An 18,313-nucleotide genomic window follows, 5' to 3' on the forward strand; every position below is an offset into this window, starting at 1 on the left:
CTCTGAACGTGGGATTTCCCGATTCTGCGTGCACTTGCTTCACCAGAGGAAATCCCGCAGCATGGTCTCCTTCTGCACCAGCGGCATCGGCACCGCTCTGTGACCCGTAGTCACAGACGCACGTCAAAATAACGGACGGCCTTCAGGCTTTTTTTTTGTTATTGTTAAAAAAAATTCCGTCAATGATGGAAAGTATTCGGTTAGCGCGACCTCTGCCTTCACCACGCTTGACTATCATCATGTTGACAGAAACCTTTTATTTTTAAAACAGACAAATAATTAAATACAGACAGCTTTTATTCACATGATATTACCTGGTTAGAACACTGTAATTATTGACGGTTAATTTTTGTTCATAGACATACTTTGTTACCTGTACATGCAAAAAAGCATTTAACCTGACTCATTAAAAAACTGTAAAGATCAGTGCAAAAAAAAATGGAAGTAAAACTTATAAAGATAATACTGTTTTCACTGGGAGGATATACTGTACACCGATCAGCCGTAACAGTCAGACCACTGACAGGTGAAGTGAATAACATTGATTATTTCGTTACAATGCCACCTGGCAGTGGGTATAATAGACAGCAAGTGAACATTTTGAACTCAGTGTTGGAAGCAGAAAAATTGGGCGAGCATAAGGATGTGAGCGACTTTGACGAGGGCCAAATTGTGATGGATGACTGGGTCAGAGCATCTCCAAAACTGCAGCTCTTGTGGGATGTTCCCGGTCTGCAGTGGTCAGGACCTACCAAAAGTGGTCCAAGGAAGGAAAACCGGTGAACCGGCGACAGGGTCAGATGACAGGGTCAGTGACGTGGGGAGCCAAGGCGGAACCGTGTTGTCCGATCCAATAGAAGAGCTACTGTAGCTCAAATTGCTGAAAAAGTAAATGCTGGTTCCGATAGAAAGGTGTCAGAACACACATTGCATCTCAGTTTGTTGCGTATGGGGCTGCGTAGCTGCAGACAGGTCAGGGTGCCCATGCTGACCTAATGTTATGGTTTGATCGGTGTCTACTTAATTTAAACTGGAACGCTTTGACAAATATTACAGTGCATAAATTAAGAGGCAGCTTCATCAGTAGTTACTGGGGAGATTTACATACAGTGTTCGTTATATTGCTTTGTGTAGAGAAGCTGCAGCTGGTCTTTAGTTAGGCGTGCTGAGACCACAGGAACCGATCACAGCGCTCTAGCATCGTCTGGATCATCGCTCTGAAACAGAAAACAAAAAACTGATTCTATAGGTCCTTTATTATGACAATGAACGTCATTTCAGACTTTCTTTCACACATCTTTGTTCAATATCTAGTTATTAATAAAAACAATTTTCAGACCACTAGGATAACGGTCACACGCTTCAAACCGCTGAGAAACCTCTCAAACATTTTATTCTGTGCTCTTCAAAAGGCACATTTAATAAAGTTAATGGATCAAATAGCAATTCACCCAATATTTCAAGCCTTCAAAAGATAAATTGTGGAGCTACAAGAACGCCTGATGGAGAATTTTACCCAAGTTTGGTTGATTTTTATTGTTCTACAACTAAAAACATGTTTGAATAACAGCTTGAAAACAGTGCGGGAACTCCTTCCCATACTTGTGTGCTTGTGATTAAAGTTTGATATTAGGCATCCCGACCAACCTCTGCCTCTTCTCAGTGACTCTCAGCAGCTCACAGACCAGTTTGGAGTGCGGCGAAAGGACCAACTGTACTCCACACTCCTCCAGGAGGGCCATGGCACGGTCGGGCCCGGCAGTCCGAGCCAGCATCAGGGTCAGGTTCTCTGGGCTGATCTTTCCACCGCAATCTGCGGAGCCGTTGGACCAGCTGCTCCCATTCACACCTGTGACCTGCTCCGAGTCTGCCGCACTGCTGCACCGCTGAGATAACTGGATCAAGAGCTTCCACTCTTCCAAGGTCTGAGGCTCAACACCTGGAAAATAACAGAGCGAAAGTACAGACATTATGATGGCTATGATGGTGGGGTTTTTTGGCAAATGTTTCAGGCCAGTTTTAGAGAAGCCACTCCAATGAGTGTAGACATTAAGGTAAATCATTAATAACCTGGATTTCTACTGATTTACTACACATCGAGTGTAAAAGATTATGAACCATTGTTTGGACCAAGCCGTGCAACGGGTCAGTGAAATTCTGAAAGCCAAACTGGTTCTCTATATTGCTTCTTTTAAAGGTTTATTTTGAGGTTCTGTCCGCCCTGTCTACATAAACTTTCACAAATTGTAATCCGCTGTAATGTTTGCAGTTGTTGACATGTTTTTATTTCTCAACAATGACTAGATGAAGAAGGAGGAAAGCGACAGTAAAGCTGGGTCACGCCTCACAGAGAAATCAACTCGTAAAGTCAAAGTTTCACCAGGAAGTTGCTACTAAATGGCCAACCTAGAATAAGTTCCAGTGGTAACCTGCGATGAGTGCCATGCTATACTATTATCAACAACATACTCGATCTTTTATTATCATTTGTGTTGTGATTATTACAGCGACGAGATAAAAAAATTAATACTGTTCCAAATAAGGCTGTGTATTGGCAAGAATCTGGCAATATGATGCGTTTCATGATACAGGGGCAACATTTCAATAAATATTGCGATACTGTAAGCAAGGCGATATATTGCGAATTTTTAAATATAATTTTAGGAAAACTAATTTTAAGAACACACCAGAAATACACAATTTTAGAATAGGCAAAAATAACACATTTATACTGCATGCAAAAAACTGCATGATTTTTGCCTCAAACTGCATGTGATTATCATAAAGTGGGCATGTCTGTAAAGGAGAGACTTGTGGGTACCAATATAATTCATTTTCATTCACATATCTTGAGGTCAGAGGTCAAGGGACCCCTTTGAAAATGGCAATGCCAGTTTTTCCTTGCAAAAAGTTAGCGTAAATTTGGAACTTTATTTAGCCTCCTTTGCTACAAGCTAGTATGGTTGGTACCAATGGATTCCTTAGGTTTCCTAGTTTAACATGATATCAGTCATTATGTTCACTCAAGCTTTAAAACTGAGCCCCCTACAACCTCAGAAAAATTGAATAGCGATCGGGCCGTTGGATTTTCACAGTGTTTTGGAGAATCCACACAGTATCACAACACATAATATTGCAATACTCATGTGTATCGATATTTTTCTTAGACCCCTTAGTTCCAAAGGATCGCCACAGTCCAAATTATTCTCCTAGAAAGGGAATCCACTTTGGTGTATTTGTGTTAATCTTTGTCTATTTTGGCTGCTGGGCTCATAACTTGTGTTGTTATGAAGTTACAGTGGGAAGTTATATTCTGTACTACTAATGTGTCATGTGTATGTACACTGGATTTCCATACAGTCGACATGTGGTTTTCAGTATGTGTCTCGGTAATCCCTGACACACATCACGGTTACGAACTCTCCTCTCAGCCCAAAAGAGATTATAATTCTGTCTGAAAGTTTTACCATCAGCGTCCTCTAGCAGACTGATGTCATCCAGCTGACAGATGGCGGTGAACGCTTCTGTGCGGCGCTGCAGCTCACAGCAGAGGTAGATATAGCCCGTCCAGTACCTGCACACACGCATTATACAGAAGGTTACATGTGACAATATAAACTCACAATCATAAACATCAGTCATGAAGAGTCAAAGAAATTTAGAAGTACCCGTGACTGCGGCAAGTCTCTGCCATCTTCTGCTTGGAGGACAGGTCTGCAGGAAGACGAATCAGGAGGGACAGGAGGCGTCCATAACCCCAACTAAAACAATGAGAATGCCACCTGCAGCAGGAGTCACATGAATTCACATGTTACATTTATTCTTATACTTTACTTTCACTTAAATGTTTGACCTTGTTGTGGCCTAAATAGAATCCAGAAGTGAAATGTACCCATGATAGTAGCTCAGTTCACATCCATTCAGGCATATTTTGGGGTTTCTAGCCTCAAACTGAAAACTTAATGGGCCTTTAAGTAAATGATCATACGTCATATTTTGCATTTTTCCCACACTAACGGGACCAGACCTGGGCTGTCCATCAGGGGTCAAGGTATCACAGCGTTGAGGGGCATCGTGGGTGAGTGCGAGCTCCAGCCAATCCTGTCTCAGTGATTCTGGTTCAAGAAGGGACTGCAAAAACGGCAACCTAAAGAAGGAAAACAATTTTAAATTCAGCAACAACGAGAGTTCTGAGTGTTTTTTTTGTCTTTGACAATTAGATGAAACTAAAGACGTACCTGTGCCCCTCAGTTCGTGATTGGACCAGATTATCCAGGTATGCCAGGAAGTGGCTTTGCTGAGCCATGGTCATTACATCAGCAGGAATTATCGTAGGATAGAACTGCGTAAACGAGCGTACAGCCGCCTCCCCATGCTTCTCATACAGCCTGGATAATAACACAGCGAACTTACTTTACAAGGCCCATCACAACTGTGATAACAGTATGTGCTGCTGACATGTTAGAAATAAATACGTGTACTGACCTGTGTAAGTGAGCGATGAGAGGAGGAGCACTCCAGGGCTGCATCTCTCTCAGACTGCGCAGTGATCTCAGCAAATCACCTCTCTGAATAACCTCCACCACCTTACTGAACTGAGTGAAATCTACAGAGAACGACAAAAGGTGATTTTTCAAATCATTTAAGATTAAACTACTAGAGTATCAGAGACGCATGGGCCTCTGATTTATGTAAATGTTGAGTTCCTAGATGAGGTCTGAAACCAATAAGTATTAATGTTGGACATGGTTGCTCTGTGTTTGAAAAATGGTTAAATGATGAATTAATCCTTTTTATAATTCAAAGGGAACAGCAACACTGATTTTACTTTGAAACAGGAAAAGAGTTTCAGATGTTTAAGGACCTTTCCTTGACTAATCTTATGGGGAAATATGATCTAGTTTTAAAATATCTTATTTAGTGCTGTCAAAGTTAACGTGATAATGCGTTGAAACAATTTTTTTTTAACGCCACTAATATCTTTAATGCATTAAAGCAACTTGCTATTTTTAGGTTGTAGCAGGATCTGTTTTAAAGCTAGAGTGAAGATACCGGCATCATACGACACTAGGAATACAACTAACCATGTCATGCTAGCTTGTCGTGAAGGAGGTAAAATAACGCTCCAAACTTACACAAAATTTTGGCAAGAAAAAACTGTCATGGACATTTTCAAAAGGGGTCTCTTGACCTCTGACCTCAAGATATGTGAATGAAAATGGGTTCTCTGGGTTCCCACGAGTATCCCCTTTACAGACAGGCCCACTTTATGATAATCACATACAGTTTGGGGCAAGTCATAGTCAAGTCAGAACACTGACTCACTGACAGCTGTTGTTGCCTGTTGGGCTTCAGTTTGCCATGTTATGATTTGAGCATATTATTTTATGCTAAATGCAGTACCTGTGAGGGTTTCTGGACAATATTTGTAATTGTTTTGTGTTGTTAATTGATTTAAATAATAAATATATACATGTATTTCCATAAAGCAGCATATTTGTCCACTCTTTGTCCAAAAAAATGTGCAATTAAATTGCAATTAATCGATTAGCTATGGACAATCATGTGATTAAATATTTTAATCGATTGACAGCCCTAATATTTTTACTTAAACTTATTTTTCTTTTCAAATAGGAGAAGCCCGCTATTTTTGTTCATGTTTAATTGTGTTTTCAGTTTTTTTTTCCAATACATTTTTTCTTTCTTTTGGTATTTGTGAAATTTGAAATCTGAAAATAAAATACAGGGGAAAAAAAGCATATGAGCAAAAATTAAACCAGAGATTTAAGGAGAAGCTTCTGACCTAGCATGGCCTCAGTGAAGGAGATCTGCACCTCCGGCTGCTCCTGATAACACAACAGACACATTCTTCTCACTCGCTCTTGGTCCAGCAGAAAGAAGTAGCGGCGCAGGAAAGTTGTGCATCCCAATGCTGGTTCGTTCTCCTGGTTTCTAAAGCAGCTCAGCTCTGCGTACAGCGTTGCCAGCTGGGTGAGATGAGCCAGGAGATCCGATGGTACCGGTTTGGGAGGCACCACTCGAACAGGATCTGGAGGGCTCCCATTTAAAACTTCAGGCTCCTTCTCAGCGGAGTCACGCTGGTCCTCTTTGTCTCCGAGCTCAAAAGACTCTTCTTTCTTCTCTTCTGTGACGCTCTCTGTTGGTTCTCCTGACGAGAACGAGGACTCTTCTTGTTGCTCTGAGCAGGAGTTTAGATAATCCCACCGCTCCTCTCCTGGCCCGTCCACGTTTGAATCACCTGCCGCAGTCGGCCCGTCCTTTACAGGTCCGAGTATTCGCTCCAGCACCGGCAGCCACTCCAGCAGAGTTTCTCTCAGGCAGACTGGATCCAGTAGCACCAAAGGATCTTGGATCTGGGAGCTGATATTGGGAAAATTAAAAATCAAAATATATATATATATATATATATGTATAACTAAAAGGCTGTGAAATCTTGCGGTCGGTATTCTACCAAAACGGTGTGCAGCACTTACATAGCTCGCTCTGTCGCTGATCGAAGCTCCTGCATGTCGGCCTCTGTGCTAGACATTTCATCATAAACTCTGTGACGACAAACATAATTCACTGGTTATAATCGGATTTACTTTTAATGGTCTATTCAAAACAATTATTAGCCCCAAATTTGGCCTAAAGAAAAGAAGAAATTAATGTGGACGCATCTGTTCTCAGTAGAAACTGGTTTAAGTCTACTTTTATAAGTCTGTACTTACTCATTGTCCATTTCCTCTGAGTATAAAGCTGTGGATGACATTTCAGCCTGTCCGCCCTCTCTGAATTCAGGCCGTTGCCAGAGCTCCGAGTTCATCTGGAGGGTGTTGATCTTCTCTGTTGTCTTCTTAACAAAACTAGAAACACTGAGCAAAACAAAAATCGAATAATAAAACAACCTTGCACCAACGATATTACATTTCACGATCTAACAACAACAAAGGAAAACAGAACTACAATTTCATATAACAAATGACTGAGTGTGATGCTCGGAAATGAAACCTGCCACACGCGTCTCCACAGATGAACAATGTGAATGTGAAAAAATAGATGTGGGTTTCAGTGGAAAGGGGAAGTAAGCTGTCTAAAAGCACAGCTGCACTTTAATAATTATAGGTATTATAAGAGTTTAAGTCCTCATGAGAAAAAGTAGAAAAGCAGAATCCACAAATAATTTCATCAGTGTTGAGTAAAACTCAAAGCTTATATAAGATGACAGCTTCATGCCTGTACAGCTGCTGTGACACATTCTTGTATTAAAAATCTGTTGGCATGTCTGTCTTTATTTCTCTGGATGTTCACCTGTCTTTGACGGCCTGCAGTGCGATGCGAGGGGGTTTGGGGCGGAATGAGAGGGGGAGGTGAAACTGCATGCCTTGCTCAGATCGCTCAGCCTCCATGCGCTCACTGCTCTGTGGATCTGAATAAAGATGGGGGGCAGGAGCCAGAGGACAAACACAGATGGATGGAGTACGGGAGGGGAATGATTAAAGGTAGAGGACATAATGCAAGTAGATGGAGCAAAAGGTGCCAGACACCACTGTAGAGAAAACATAAATTAAATGCTGCACAATGCAAACAAAAAACAGAACAAAATGATATGTGTGTGATACAATGGAACAGACAAGAAACTTGATATTAACAGCGTGGCGAAGTGACGATTGTATTTGTAAAGCATGTCAGTGATCATTCAGCTCTCACAGCAAATCAAGTGACACAGCGCAGCAACGCTATCGATTAAATGATTTTCTGCGTTTTTGAAATCAAACACTAATTCATTTTAGTGCCAAACATACAAGAAGGTACATACGATCATTATGACAACAGAGATACAGTCAAGGAGTAAAATTATTGTCACATGTTTATTCTGATAAATCTTTCAGCAGCTAGAGATGCTCCAAATTACAAATATTCTTTTTGGCATTTTTCCTCCATGTTTTGTTTTTTATTATTCAAGTAATTTAATAGAGTGGTAGATATAAAACTGAAAATAACTTCACTCTCTTTTCACATTGAACTCAGAAGAGGCAGAAAAAGAGTTTGTTCCTGCTACACACACACACACACACACACACACATAATATACAGTATATAGAAAGGAAGAGAGAGAGAGCGTCAAAAACAGAAAAAGAAAGAGTGAAGAAAGAAACAACAGAGTGTTTGTGAATAAGTTTCTTGTTTGTATGTTTTTGGTTTGCTGTACTCGTTGTTTTAGCATTAGCAAAGTTTTAGCATTTTCTGGGTTTAATATGTTTGTGTGCAGATTAAACAAAAGTTAGAGCTAAATAAGAACGTTTTTTTTTTTTTTTTTTAAAAAAGATCATCATTTCATTGTGTAAATTAGTCAATATCCAAAAACATTCAAATAATCGAGCCTTTCTGCAGAGGAGGCCTTACAACAAAACGCATAAATCTTATGAACTGGAGAGTTAGAAAAGCCAGTTGTATATTTATGTGTTGGAGCAAAGCTTGTGTTGATGTGAGATCATGTGCACGCATGTGTTCCTATGGTCACACTATGTGTTCAATGGAAACACATGCATAAAAGTATGTAACACCGTAAACCTCCCACTCCCTTCTTCCACTGGTTTGTCTTATCTGTGTGATAGTTATGTCCTTGTATTATCATACTGTCTTTTTACTTGTTATGTTTGTCTATTATGGAAAATATATAATAAAATCAAAACGGAAAAGCCTTTTTGCAGTCATTCTTTCTGTGTGATGATGTCTTAATAAATTAACGTATAAATATAGTATCCCCCTGTTCAACTTGATTCCATCTGGTCATTATTATATTAATACTACTTATAGTTATTATTATTATATTAACATTAAAAAACGTATATATATATATAGAATTAAAATGAGTCTGTCCTGAGGAGGCAGCATTGACAGAAAACCCTGAATTTGAATAGCAATTTCTTATGTTTAAGATAGCAGTCATTTGTATTGACAGCATTTGTTCATTTGGCAGCAGACGATATCTTACCATGATCCACCTGATCATCCTCCTGCACAAAACTGAACTCTTTGAGCCGCTCCTCCTCTGACGTGGAATGGTTGATGAGGGAGCTCGTCTCCTCATCTGACTGACTTCCTCTGCGGCTGATCACACGATAGATTCCACAGTCCAGGATGTTGAAGCTCTCCTGGATAACGAAATATATGATATCAGCACAAACTCATTTGTTACATGTGCATACGAACTTACAGAAGCTGCGTGTTTCCGTTACAAAATGGCTTATAGAATTTAAAATGTATTGAATGGACAGTATTCAAAGCTAAATTTATTTTGTTTGATGTGGAATTATTCTGCATGCAGTGATGAAACCTGCTTATTATCACCAAGCAACCAATTTAATGTAATGCCACAGAGGCACTTGTCCTTCATTAACTGAATGGTATTCATAGCAACAGCATTCAATGGGTCCCATAGAAAAAAAATGGAAGTGGGATGCTCATCGTTGGTCTACTACAGTTATGATGGTTGCCATTACCTGGAAATAATCTACAGAAAGTTACTGTTTAACTTACATGTGAGGAGATGCTGCTTCTACGGCTGCTGCAGGCTGAATCCAGAGGCTCCAGTTTGGCGATGACTTCCTCCAGCTGGCCAGTCAGCTCCAGGTGTGTGCTGGAGCTGAGCTGGGACCGGAGATGCTCAAGGCGGTCGATGGGAATGGATTTCCTGGCCTGAATTAAATGGGAATGATGATGTTAGCACTTTATCAACACAGGGGATCTCTTACTCCGATCATCAGAGGAATCTAGTTAAGACATCTGATTTCTAAAATGCTTGATTTACTTCAAACTTTCATTTCACATTTGGTTTTCACCATCTGCACAAACCCAGACTCACCTAAGACATATAATACATATGTTTAAAGGGATAGTTTGGGTGTTTTGAAGGGGGGTTGAATGAGAAAAAAAATATTTTAGCCACCTTAAAGAAAGGCTCATGTAAAAAGAATCAATATCTGTTTAAGTGTACGCTATATTTAGAATATTTTCACTGCTGTATTTCGCCATCAGACAGCCCTTTCCTCAGCAGTACATCTACTGTAGGTAATATACTGACTATTGTTAAGTACCTCATACAACCCCACTTCAAAACACCCAAACTATTCCTTTAATACAAACTACTATGGACTGTAAAGTGAGGTTATGTATGTGCTGTGTTAAGAAGATCATAATGTTAACTACTGAGATAATCCCTTGTTACCTATGTATCGAAAGAGCTGGAGGAATATCTAGCCTGCACATTCTTGGTTCTTTTTATGGTCGGGCCATTCAAGGTGAAACACCTCAGGTTTACAGCTATATTCTGTGCCTTATCCTTAGGAACACAGGAAGTCGAAAATTCATACAAACATCTTAACCCAGATAAGACTAGAATCTAGGTGACACTTTACGCAGAGACTGGGCCAGTTAGCATGGCAGTGGCAGGCATCTTACCCTGCTGGTGGTGATCGTGTGCTGGAACATACAGCAGACCACAGCAGCTAGAGGCCAGGACTCCCTCCGTAGCAGGCGCTCAACACAGCGCTCAGCAGATAATAGGGAGAGGTGGGACAGACGTCCGCTGCCATGGAGACAGAAGAGCTCGTTGCGGTAGACTGCAACATCAGCCAAGTCTGCAAAACCAGAAAACCGGTTTGGATCAATTTACAGTAAATCAAACATGAAGAAAAGGGCTGTACGATCAATGCTAAAATGATTAAATATTATGATCCTTTCCTTGGTATTATTAATGACTAGTGGTCCAATATCAACACATTTAAAGCTTGTGTGTGCTTATGAATAAAATGTTTGCTTAACTACACCAAAGGATCGCCGGTGGTATTTTGGGAGGAAGCAGCACAAACACACCTTTGACTTCAGTCCACAGAAGCATTTGTCCGTTCTGAGGTGTGAAGATATAAATAGCTGAATCAGTCCAGGTCAGCAAGTTTTGGTCTCTACACATAAAAATAAAGTGTACAGTTTGTCAAGAGACAGGCTCACCTGGAGTTATTGAATAACAATTTTCTTTAATTGATCTAATGTAATCAACATATTTGCCTCTTATTCAATAATCTTGCACATGATAAAAAATAGTGATCGACAAGCCTAACAACTCAGATAATAAAATATCTAAATTATATCTAACATTACCCAAAATAAAGCAGTTTAGGGAAGGCGATTGACTGGGGGCTCTTCTGCAGTGGGTTGTAATGTGGCTCATCTCTGCAAGTAATAGAGGAAAGAAAGACAAATTCAAAAAACAAATAAGGAGTTTGGCCTTTTGAAGAAGATAATTTAAAAGCGGTAACAATCAGTACCTGTAAGTGATGAGAGGTAGAGCAGGACATGCCAGTGGCTGTTTGAACTGATGGGTGCTCAGAACCTCGCCATTAAAACTGGCCTCCCATATTCGAGACCCCGGCCGGGCAGAGTACATCAGGGGGGGTTGACCAACTAATAATCCCCTGTTCTGAGGGAAAAAACACGCTCCATACTCCCCATCACGCTCCTTATTTCCAACACGCCAGAACTTCTCCCTGAAGGCAGGTAAAGACAGAAAAATACACCACAGCAAATGATACAGAGAACCAATATCTTACACGACCAGAGAAATTCGTTGTAGCTTTTGAATAAAATATAAAAATTGGTTCATTGTTAACAAATGCCAAGATCATTTTTTCAAAAATATTTGTGAAGAATCCTTAATAAATCAACACAAATGTAGTACTGTATGTCTACCATTGGAATATGGATTCACATTCTTGCCACTTAAAGGTTCAGTGTGTAGAATCTGGCGGCATCTAGTGGTGAGGGGAGGAGATTTCAACTAACCTCTCCCTTGCACCAAGCGTGTTGGAGAGCTACGGTGGCCGACGCGAAAACGCGAATGGCCCTCTCTAGAGCCAGTTGCTGTAAGAGTAACGTAAGTCATTTGGAACAGAGCCAGTGCATAGAGTTTGTCAGTGTGTACGAGGGAAGTGAGTGTTGAAGCAAGAGGAAGAGCGGTGGCGAAGGGAGAGAGTAATGTTATCGACTGCGGCCCAAGCAGGAAAAGTTAACAGAGTTTGGTTTGTCCGTCTGGGCTACTGTTGAAACTAGGGATGTGACGGGGAGGAAAATTTCCCACCGGTTAATAAACTTGTGACAACACGGTGTTACCGATTACACCGGATATTTTACAAGAAAAGATGACGGTCAATATGTGTAGCACATTTACTTTGATCTTTACCATCGGGTGGCTGTGTCTGGCCTCTCCGATAGAGCTTTTGCAGCGAGGCCGCAGGGGTCTACGTAGCACTGCTGTGCAGTGCACACCGGCTGTGACGCTCCGTCCTCCTCGCAGCGATTGACGCTACCTCATTAACGTTAAGGTTATCTTATAGCATTAGGTTTAAATCTGAAATATTGCCAAATAGGCACGTTTGCTTTTCGCTTTGACACCAAATCCTCCGCCATCTCTTCTGCCAATAGATCCCCTTAATTGCTACACACTGGCCCTTTAAATAAGGACAAAACGTACCAATGTGGGAGCATTGACATTGACTAAGAGTCTCTCCCCCTAAAGAGATGCAGCCGTGCTGGTACTCACTTGTCTGTGTCACAGAGGTAGCAGCGGCTCAGGGAAGACACCAGCAGGCGGCCATCTTGGTACCCGAGCTGAACTACTCTGGAGTCCACAGTGGTGACGGTCTGAACAGGGAAGATAACGAATGCTGACCCCTGGACACAAACAAAACAATATCAGATATTTATGGCATCTATATGAATAAGGATAAGAGATTTTTCACTATCAACTAGAAAGTGACTAAACTTTGTCAAAAGCCAATCACAAACTGTATATATACATATCTTTATTGAGGAAACAAATAATTTCCACTGTGAATCACTACCTTGCCCAGCTTGGAGGATCCTGCACGGACAAAGGACACCTTGCCGCCTGTGTCCCCGACGAAAACTCTGAGCGTGCTGGTGTCCCAGCAGAGTGCAGTGATGGCCTGACCTCTGTGCTCCCAGGACACGCTGACTCTCTCTGGACGACCCCGCCGCTCCAGCTGCAGCTCCCACACCACCACCAGACCCTGACTGGAGCAGAGACGAACACGGTGAACTATACAGGCAAAACAACCAAACGCAGGAGAATGTAGGAGATGTCTTTACTTTGTGGAGAGACTCTAACCTTGTTGCAACAGCGATAAAGTCTTCATCATGAGGGCAACACGCCACCTGAGTGATAGATCCCTCCTGAAAAAAGGAGTGCGAGATGGGTTAGGAGTAAAAAAGAAATGAAGAGAAAACAACACTTCCCGTATTATGTGCAGTCACCTATTACCTTGTGAGTGAGGATGAGCCTTTGTTTCCAGCCCTCTTTCTGGATCAGGTGCAACCCTCCTGCTGATGTTCCTAGTGCGAGCCACTTCCTTGACACGGCCAAACAGGTACACTGTAACACAGAGTTTATTCATCTGTTCATGAAGATACATTGTTAGATGTAAAAGAAATTGTTTTTAGTGTAGTCACTTCTCGTAAGACTCAGACAATCTGATGTTTTAATCAGCTAGACCATATTCTGCCTTTAAAGTCTATCGTAGCTGTTGGTTTTTTAATCTATGTTTGGCGAGAGGTACAGGCCCAATAAGTATTTATAGTAAGACTAAGTCAGTTATTTATTTTTATTTTTCACTCTGTAGTATTTTAAAGACATTAACCTTCTGAGACCCTCTTGAAGTGACCGACATCACTTTAAGAGGCTGTAGCGGGCTCAGTCTAGACGCTAGAGTGACAATATGGATATCATTCATGTGAATGAGAATGGGTTGTATGGATACCCACGAGTCTCCCCTCTACAGCATGCCCACTTTATGATAATCACATGCAGTTTTGGGCAAAAATGATGCAGTTTTTTGTATGCAGTATAAATGTGTTATTTTCACCTATTCTAAAAATGGTCTTTTTAAATACTTCTGCATACCGGGGGTCCCTAAACAGTCTTGGAATTACAATAAATTAAGTATGACTGTAAAGCTGAGACTCTTGAATTCTTGAGTGGTAAAAAATGGTTACATTTTACACCAGATCTGTGTAACAAAATAATGGTATCAATCTAAAAATTGCTGCATTAACTAATAAAGCATCATATACTTCTGTCATAATGTTCAAAGCCCTTATACTCTTTCACAATTACATATAAAATGATGTAGAACCACTTCTATGTGGTATATACTGCTGGCCTGCTATCTTTCTCTAAAGATCCCCTGTCCCTGTCCCCCTAAAAAAAGACAATAACGGGTATATGCGGGTCTCTTAGGGTTAAATAATAAGCTACTATAAATCATCTGTATGTGTGATTTCATTATAAGGCTGACTCAGTCATGTGATGATGAATCCTACCTTGAGCCTGCCGGAGTCCAAACGGAGAGCAGACAGAAGCGGATCGAGGCAGTCAAACTCTGCCAGTACATGACTGTGGTTCTCTGGCACGACTGGTATCAGAGACATGTTCACTGGTGATCCTCTACAACTGAGAGAGAATGACAGTCAGCAAAGTATGAACAAAATGTGAGGGGCATCAAGAGTCAATACTCTGCTTCCTCACATACCACGGCTCTCAGCTGCGTACGTAGTATCATATGACTTTCACTAGTGTACCTACCCTCTCAAATTGACCAGTCATGACTCCACTTTACACCGTCTCCACCCTTGTTAAAAAACATGTTACCGTCTCTAGCGTAACATAAGTGTTGTTCAAATGTCTCTTGTTCTGGAGCTGACACCATTTAGCTCAAAATGCAGCAAAACACAATGTAGTTAATTTACTTGTTGTGGTTTCAAGTGTAGTTATGAGGAAGCAGAAGCAAAACTAACGCTGCAGATCATTAGAATAATCAGATACTGTTGGCAAAAAACATCAGTGTGTACGCTACAAAAATGTTTTAAAACTAAATGACAGAAAATAATTGCTCCTAAGCATTAAAGTAGTTGACACAAGTATCTCAAAAGAAGGTGAGAACCAGCAGTCAACTCTGACCCGTCTCTCTATTTGTTAACACCCTACTGCAACAGGAATGTATTTGGGAATGATGAGGATGTGCACAAATCTGACCATAGATTGACCTGCTAAAGAGACATGGGGCAAAAAGGTGCATGGCAAGGCTTCAAACCTATAGATCATAATCCAGAGGCACCCATGGGGCTCTGTCTTTGCAAATGACTGTGCTTGAATTTTGCACTCTGACAAACAAATTTGTCCTTAATCACATTACAACTGACATGTTGAACCTGAGGGTCTCTGAGGAAGCTGTTCAACTGGTGGGTAAATACAGCCTTGGGCCTTGTCAAACTGTTTTTTTCTTTAAAAGCACAGTTTCAATGCCTGTTGTGGTTTTTACTGATTATCTCTGATTTTTATTTGGACGTCAGCCTTGTATCTTGTGGTGAATGGCTGCCTCAGAGCAGGTTGAACATGTCAGTTGTAATCTCTATGGTCGTTATGTAGTGAGGAAGTATTCACATCCCTTACTTAAAGGTCAAAGTAGTAATAATACACTGCAAAGATACTAGAAGTTGTAAAAAGTCTTAACAAGTTTTTACACCTATAAACGTTTTTTATTGCCAATGTGTGAACAACTCGTAACCTAACCTAAAAAAAATTAGACCTTCCGTGACTTTCTGGGTTTCCTCTATCAGACTGTACACTGCTTTTGATGTGATGAATGCGGGACGTTTTTTCCGGGAAAATCCAACGGATGTGACGTCATGCACGAGTGCCATTACTCTCTTCAGCTCCGCTACAGGGCTAACAGTGTGCAACGATAGCTAACATTCGGTTAGAAATGGAGTCCGCTAACGCCAACAAACGACCAGCCCCCAACACAACTCAGATTGCAACGCAAACTCCACAAATAAAAACAAAGTCATATCTAGTGAAGCCCGTACTGCATGTGACCGACATCAGGGGGAAAACTAGGATCAACATCAGCCGGGCCTTCGATCCATGGAGGGACCTTCATTTGGTTTTGGGAATCAAAACGGTCCCCATGCTGGCAAAATACCTATTGGACAAGTAAGCTAACAAAGTACTGCTAAGCATGTGAATATATACAGTGATATTGTGGTTTTAGCTGTCAATCACGTTCAGTCTAGTGTGTGTCGCCTCACTATTTTGACCAATGTTCACTCGAGTCTACATAGTGTGAGCGCGAGCAACAGGATGCTGACTGTCCTTGATTTAATGGCCACAAGTGTCACTGTTATCCTGCAATTTCTGATTCTTACATAGAGCCCCTTTAAAAGGTCCCATATCAGGCTCATTTCAGGTTCATACTTGTATTTTGTGTTTCTACTAGAACATGTTTACATGCTGTAATGTTAAAAAAAACAACTTTATTTTCCTCATACTGTCAGCCTGAACATGCCTGTATTTACCCCTCTGTCTGAAACACTCCGTTTTAGCTCATTTCAATGGAATTGCAATGGAATTACGTTGCTAGGCAACAGTTTGGGTCCATGTTTACTTCCTGTCAGCTGATGACATTTACATACACTGTAACCGGAAATAACACTGGGACACATTAAGAATGTTTACTTTTAAAACCGTGTAATGGTCTAAATATTGTATATTTGTGACATCACAAATGGACAGAAATCCTGACGGTTTGTTTCAAACGCACAATTTCTGAATACGGGCTGTGTGCATTTCTCCGTATATTGAGCGTTTTGATAGTTTAACAGTTTTTATATAGCACTTAAACCTGCTTTATAATATAAAAAGACCTGAAAATCGCACTTTTTACAATATGGGACCTTTAAGTATCAAAAGTAATCAATACAGACAAATTAACTCTGTAATGGTTACATAATTTTATATAACATATAATAATATTAAAGGTGATGCTATGTATAGCATTCTATTGTTTTAGTTGGTCAAACAAGGAACCAATTTTAACTAATTTGCATACTGTTGGGAACTTTAAACGCTAGCATATTTTAAAATCTCATTGTGTGTTTTTTTTGTATGTAGAATAAAGTCCTTAGAGCTGTCAAATAACATGTAAGTTAGTGGAGTAAAATGTACTATACGTCCATCAAAACATGGCATTTGGTGAAGTGGAGTAGAAGTATGAAGTGGCATGACATGGAAATACCCGAGGAAAGTACCTAAATGTGTATCCAACATGAGAGCAGCACTCAGCTCAGTAAACGACCGTTGCTAAACTAGCCAACAGACATTCGAATTAACCGTTAACTCACCACAACGTTCCAACGTCAACTTAACACAACGTTCCAACGTTAACCGTTGGTCAACAAACGTGCTCAGCCGTTAACGTTTATGTCAGTTACTGCCACTCAATTAGCTAAATGAGTGTCCGTCTGTTTCTGGTTAAAATTAGCGATATTGATTAAGTTGCTGCGCTACAAACAACTTTAAAAGGGGCGATTCAATCGGCCGATTATGTGAGTCTGCATCACGAGACCCGTCTGCTGACACTGATGCTAACGTTTCTCACTAATCTTCAACGTTTCTATCTAAACTAAAGCGCCTTTAACATATATATAATATGAGCACGACATGGCTGCGTTACAAATATATATATGACGGTATATTAACATTGAAATGAAGTGAAGGCTCTGTTCAGGGCTCCAACTCGCCTCAGTGTCACTATATTTACAAGTTAGCAAGCATGCTAGCTAGCTAGGACAGTGATGTTGCCATTCACACGTTATCAGTTAAAACTCATCAGAGTGACACTCACCGGCTACTAATCCACACCAGACCGCTGTGTTACATCGCTGGTTCCGTCCACTTCTTCTGGAGAAAGTCAGCAGGTCAGTCTCAGGCTGCTCTGACTGCAGTCAGCCGACCTGTCACAGATCCACAGCTGATGTGAGGACACTTCCTGGCTGGATGCTTTAACACAGTGAAAGCATGTCCATGTTCTCCACCGCAGCCAACGCTACATGGACTTAAACCTGCAGCAGGCAGGATATTTTTGGTGTCATTGGGCAAAAAAATCCATAATAACTTTTCAGCATATTGTAATCCAAGTGTTCTGAGAGAAAACTAGACTTCTGCTCCTCCTCATGGCTGTTTTCAGGCTTTAGAAAATGAAAATTATTGACCAATCACAGGTCATTTCAGAGAGAGAGCGTTCCTATTGGCTGTAGTCCGGCTGGTGGGCAGTCCTTAATGTTTCCTCAACAGATCTCAACATGGCTGCCGGGTCACAAACTTTCTCATTTTACAGCTAAAGTAAACAAAAATATGTTTGTGAAAACATTTAAAGGGACTGTTTGTAGCTTTTTA

At 40.8% G+C, this 18,313-nt stretch overlaps 1 protein-coding gene across 3 annotated transcripts; it reads right to left on the minus strand.

Moving 5' to 3' along the window:
* Nucleotides 1–239: 239 nt before the first annotated feature.
* On the minus strand, nucleotides 240–18,074 carry hps5 (HPS5 biogenesis of lysosomal organelles complex 2 subunit 2). 3 transcript variants are annotated; one of them, XM_037768149.1, is made up of 23 exons: nucleotides 17,763–18,074; nucleotides 14,401–14,530; nucleotides 13,343–13,453; nucleotides 13,190–13,254; nucleotides 12,903–13,095; nucleotides 12,602–12,732; nucleotides 11,331–11,549; nucleotides 11,164–11,235; nucleotides 10,879–10,967; nucleotides 10,465–10,643; nucleotides 9,544–9,702; nucleotides 8,999–9,158; nucleotides 7,312–7,429; nucleotides 6,732–6,875; nucleotides 6,495–6,563; nucleotides 5,804–6,381; nucleotides 4,486–4,606; nucleotides 4,239–4,388; nucleotides 4,001–4,147; nucleotides 3,669–3,782; nucleotides 3,468–3,574; nucleotides 1,648–1,939; nucleotides 240–1,217 (listed from the first exon to the last, which is right to left on the minus strand). In XM_037768149.1, the coding sequence occupies exons 2-23, from the start codon at nucleotides 14,506–14,508 to the stop codon at nucleotides 1,157–1,159; spliced, it is 3,387 nt and encodes a 1,128-aa protein (XP_037624077.1). In that variant the 5' UTR covers nucleotides 14,509–14,530; nucleotides 17,763–18,074; the 3' UTR covers nucleotides 240–1,156. The 3 variants fall into 3 exon arrangements, with proteins under 3 accessions (XP_037624077.1, XP_037624079.1, XP_037624078.1); XM_037768151.1 differs by having other exon boundaries at nucleotides 4,028–4,147; nucleotides 17,763–18,073; XM_037768150.1 differs by lacking the exon at nucleotides 17,763–18,074 and adding an exon at nucleotides 17,260–17,501.
* Nucleotides 18,075–18,313: the final 239 nt, after the last annotated feature.

The sequence above is a fragment of the Sebastes umbrosus genome, chromosome 4 (assembly GCF_015220745.1).
Source record: "Sebastes umbrosus isolate fSebUmb1 chromosome 4, fSebUmb1.pri, whole genome shotgun sequence".
NCBI lineage: Eukaryota > Metazoa > Chordata > Actinopteri > Perciformes > Sebastidae > Sebastes > Sebastes umbrosus.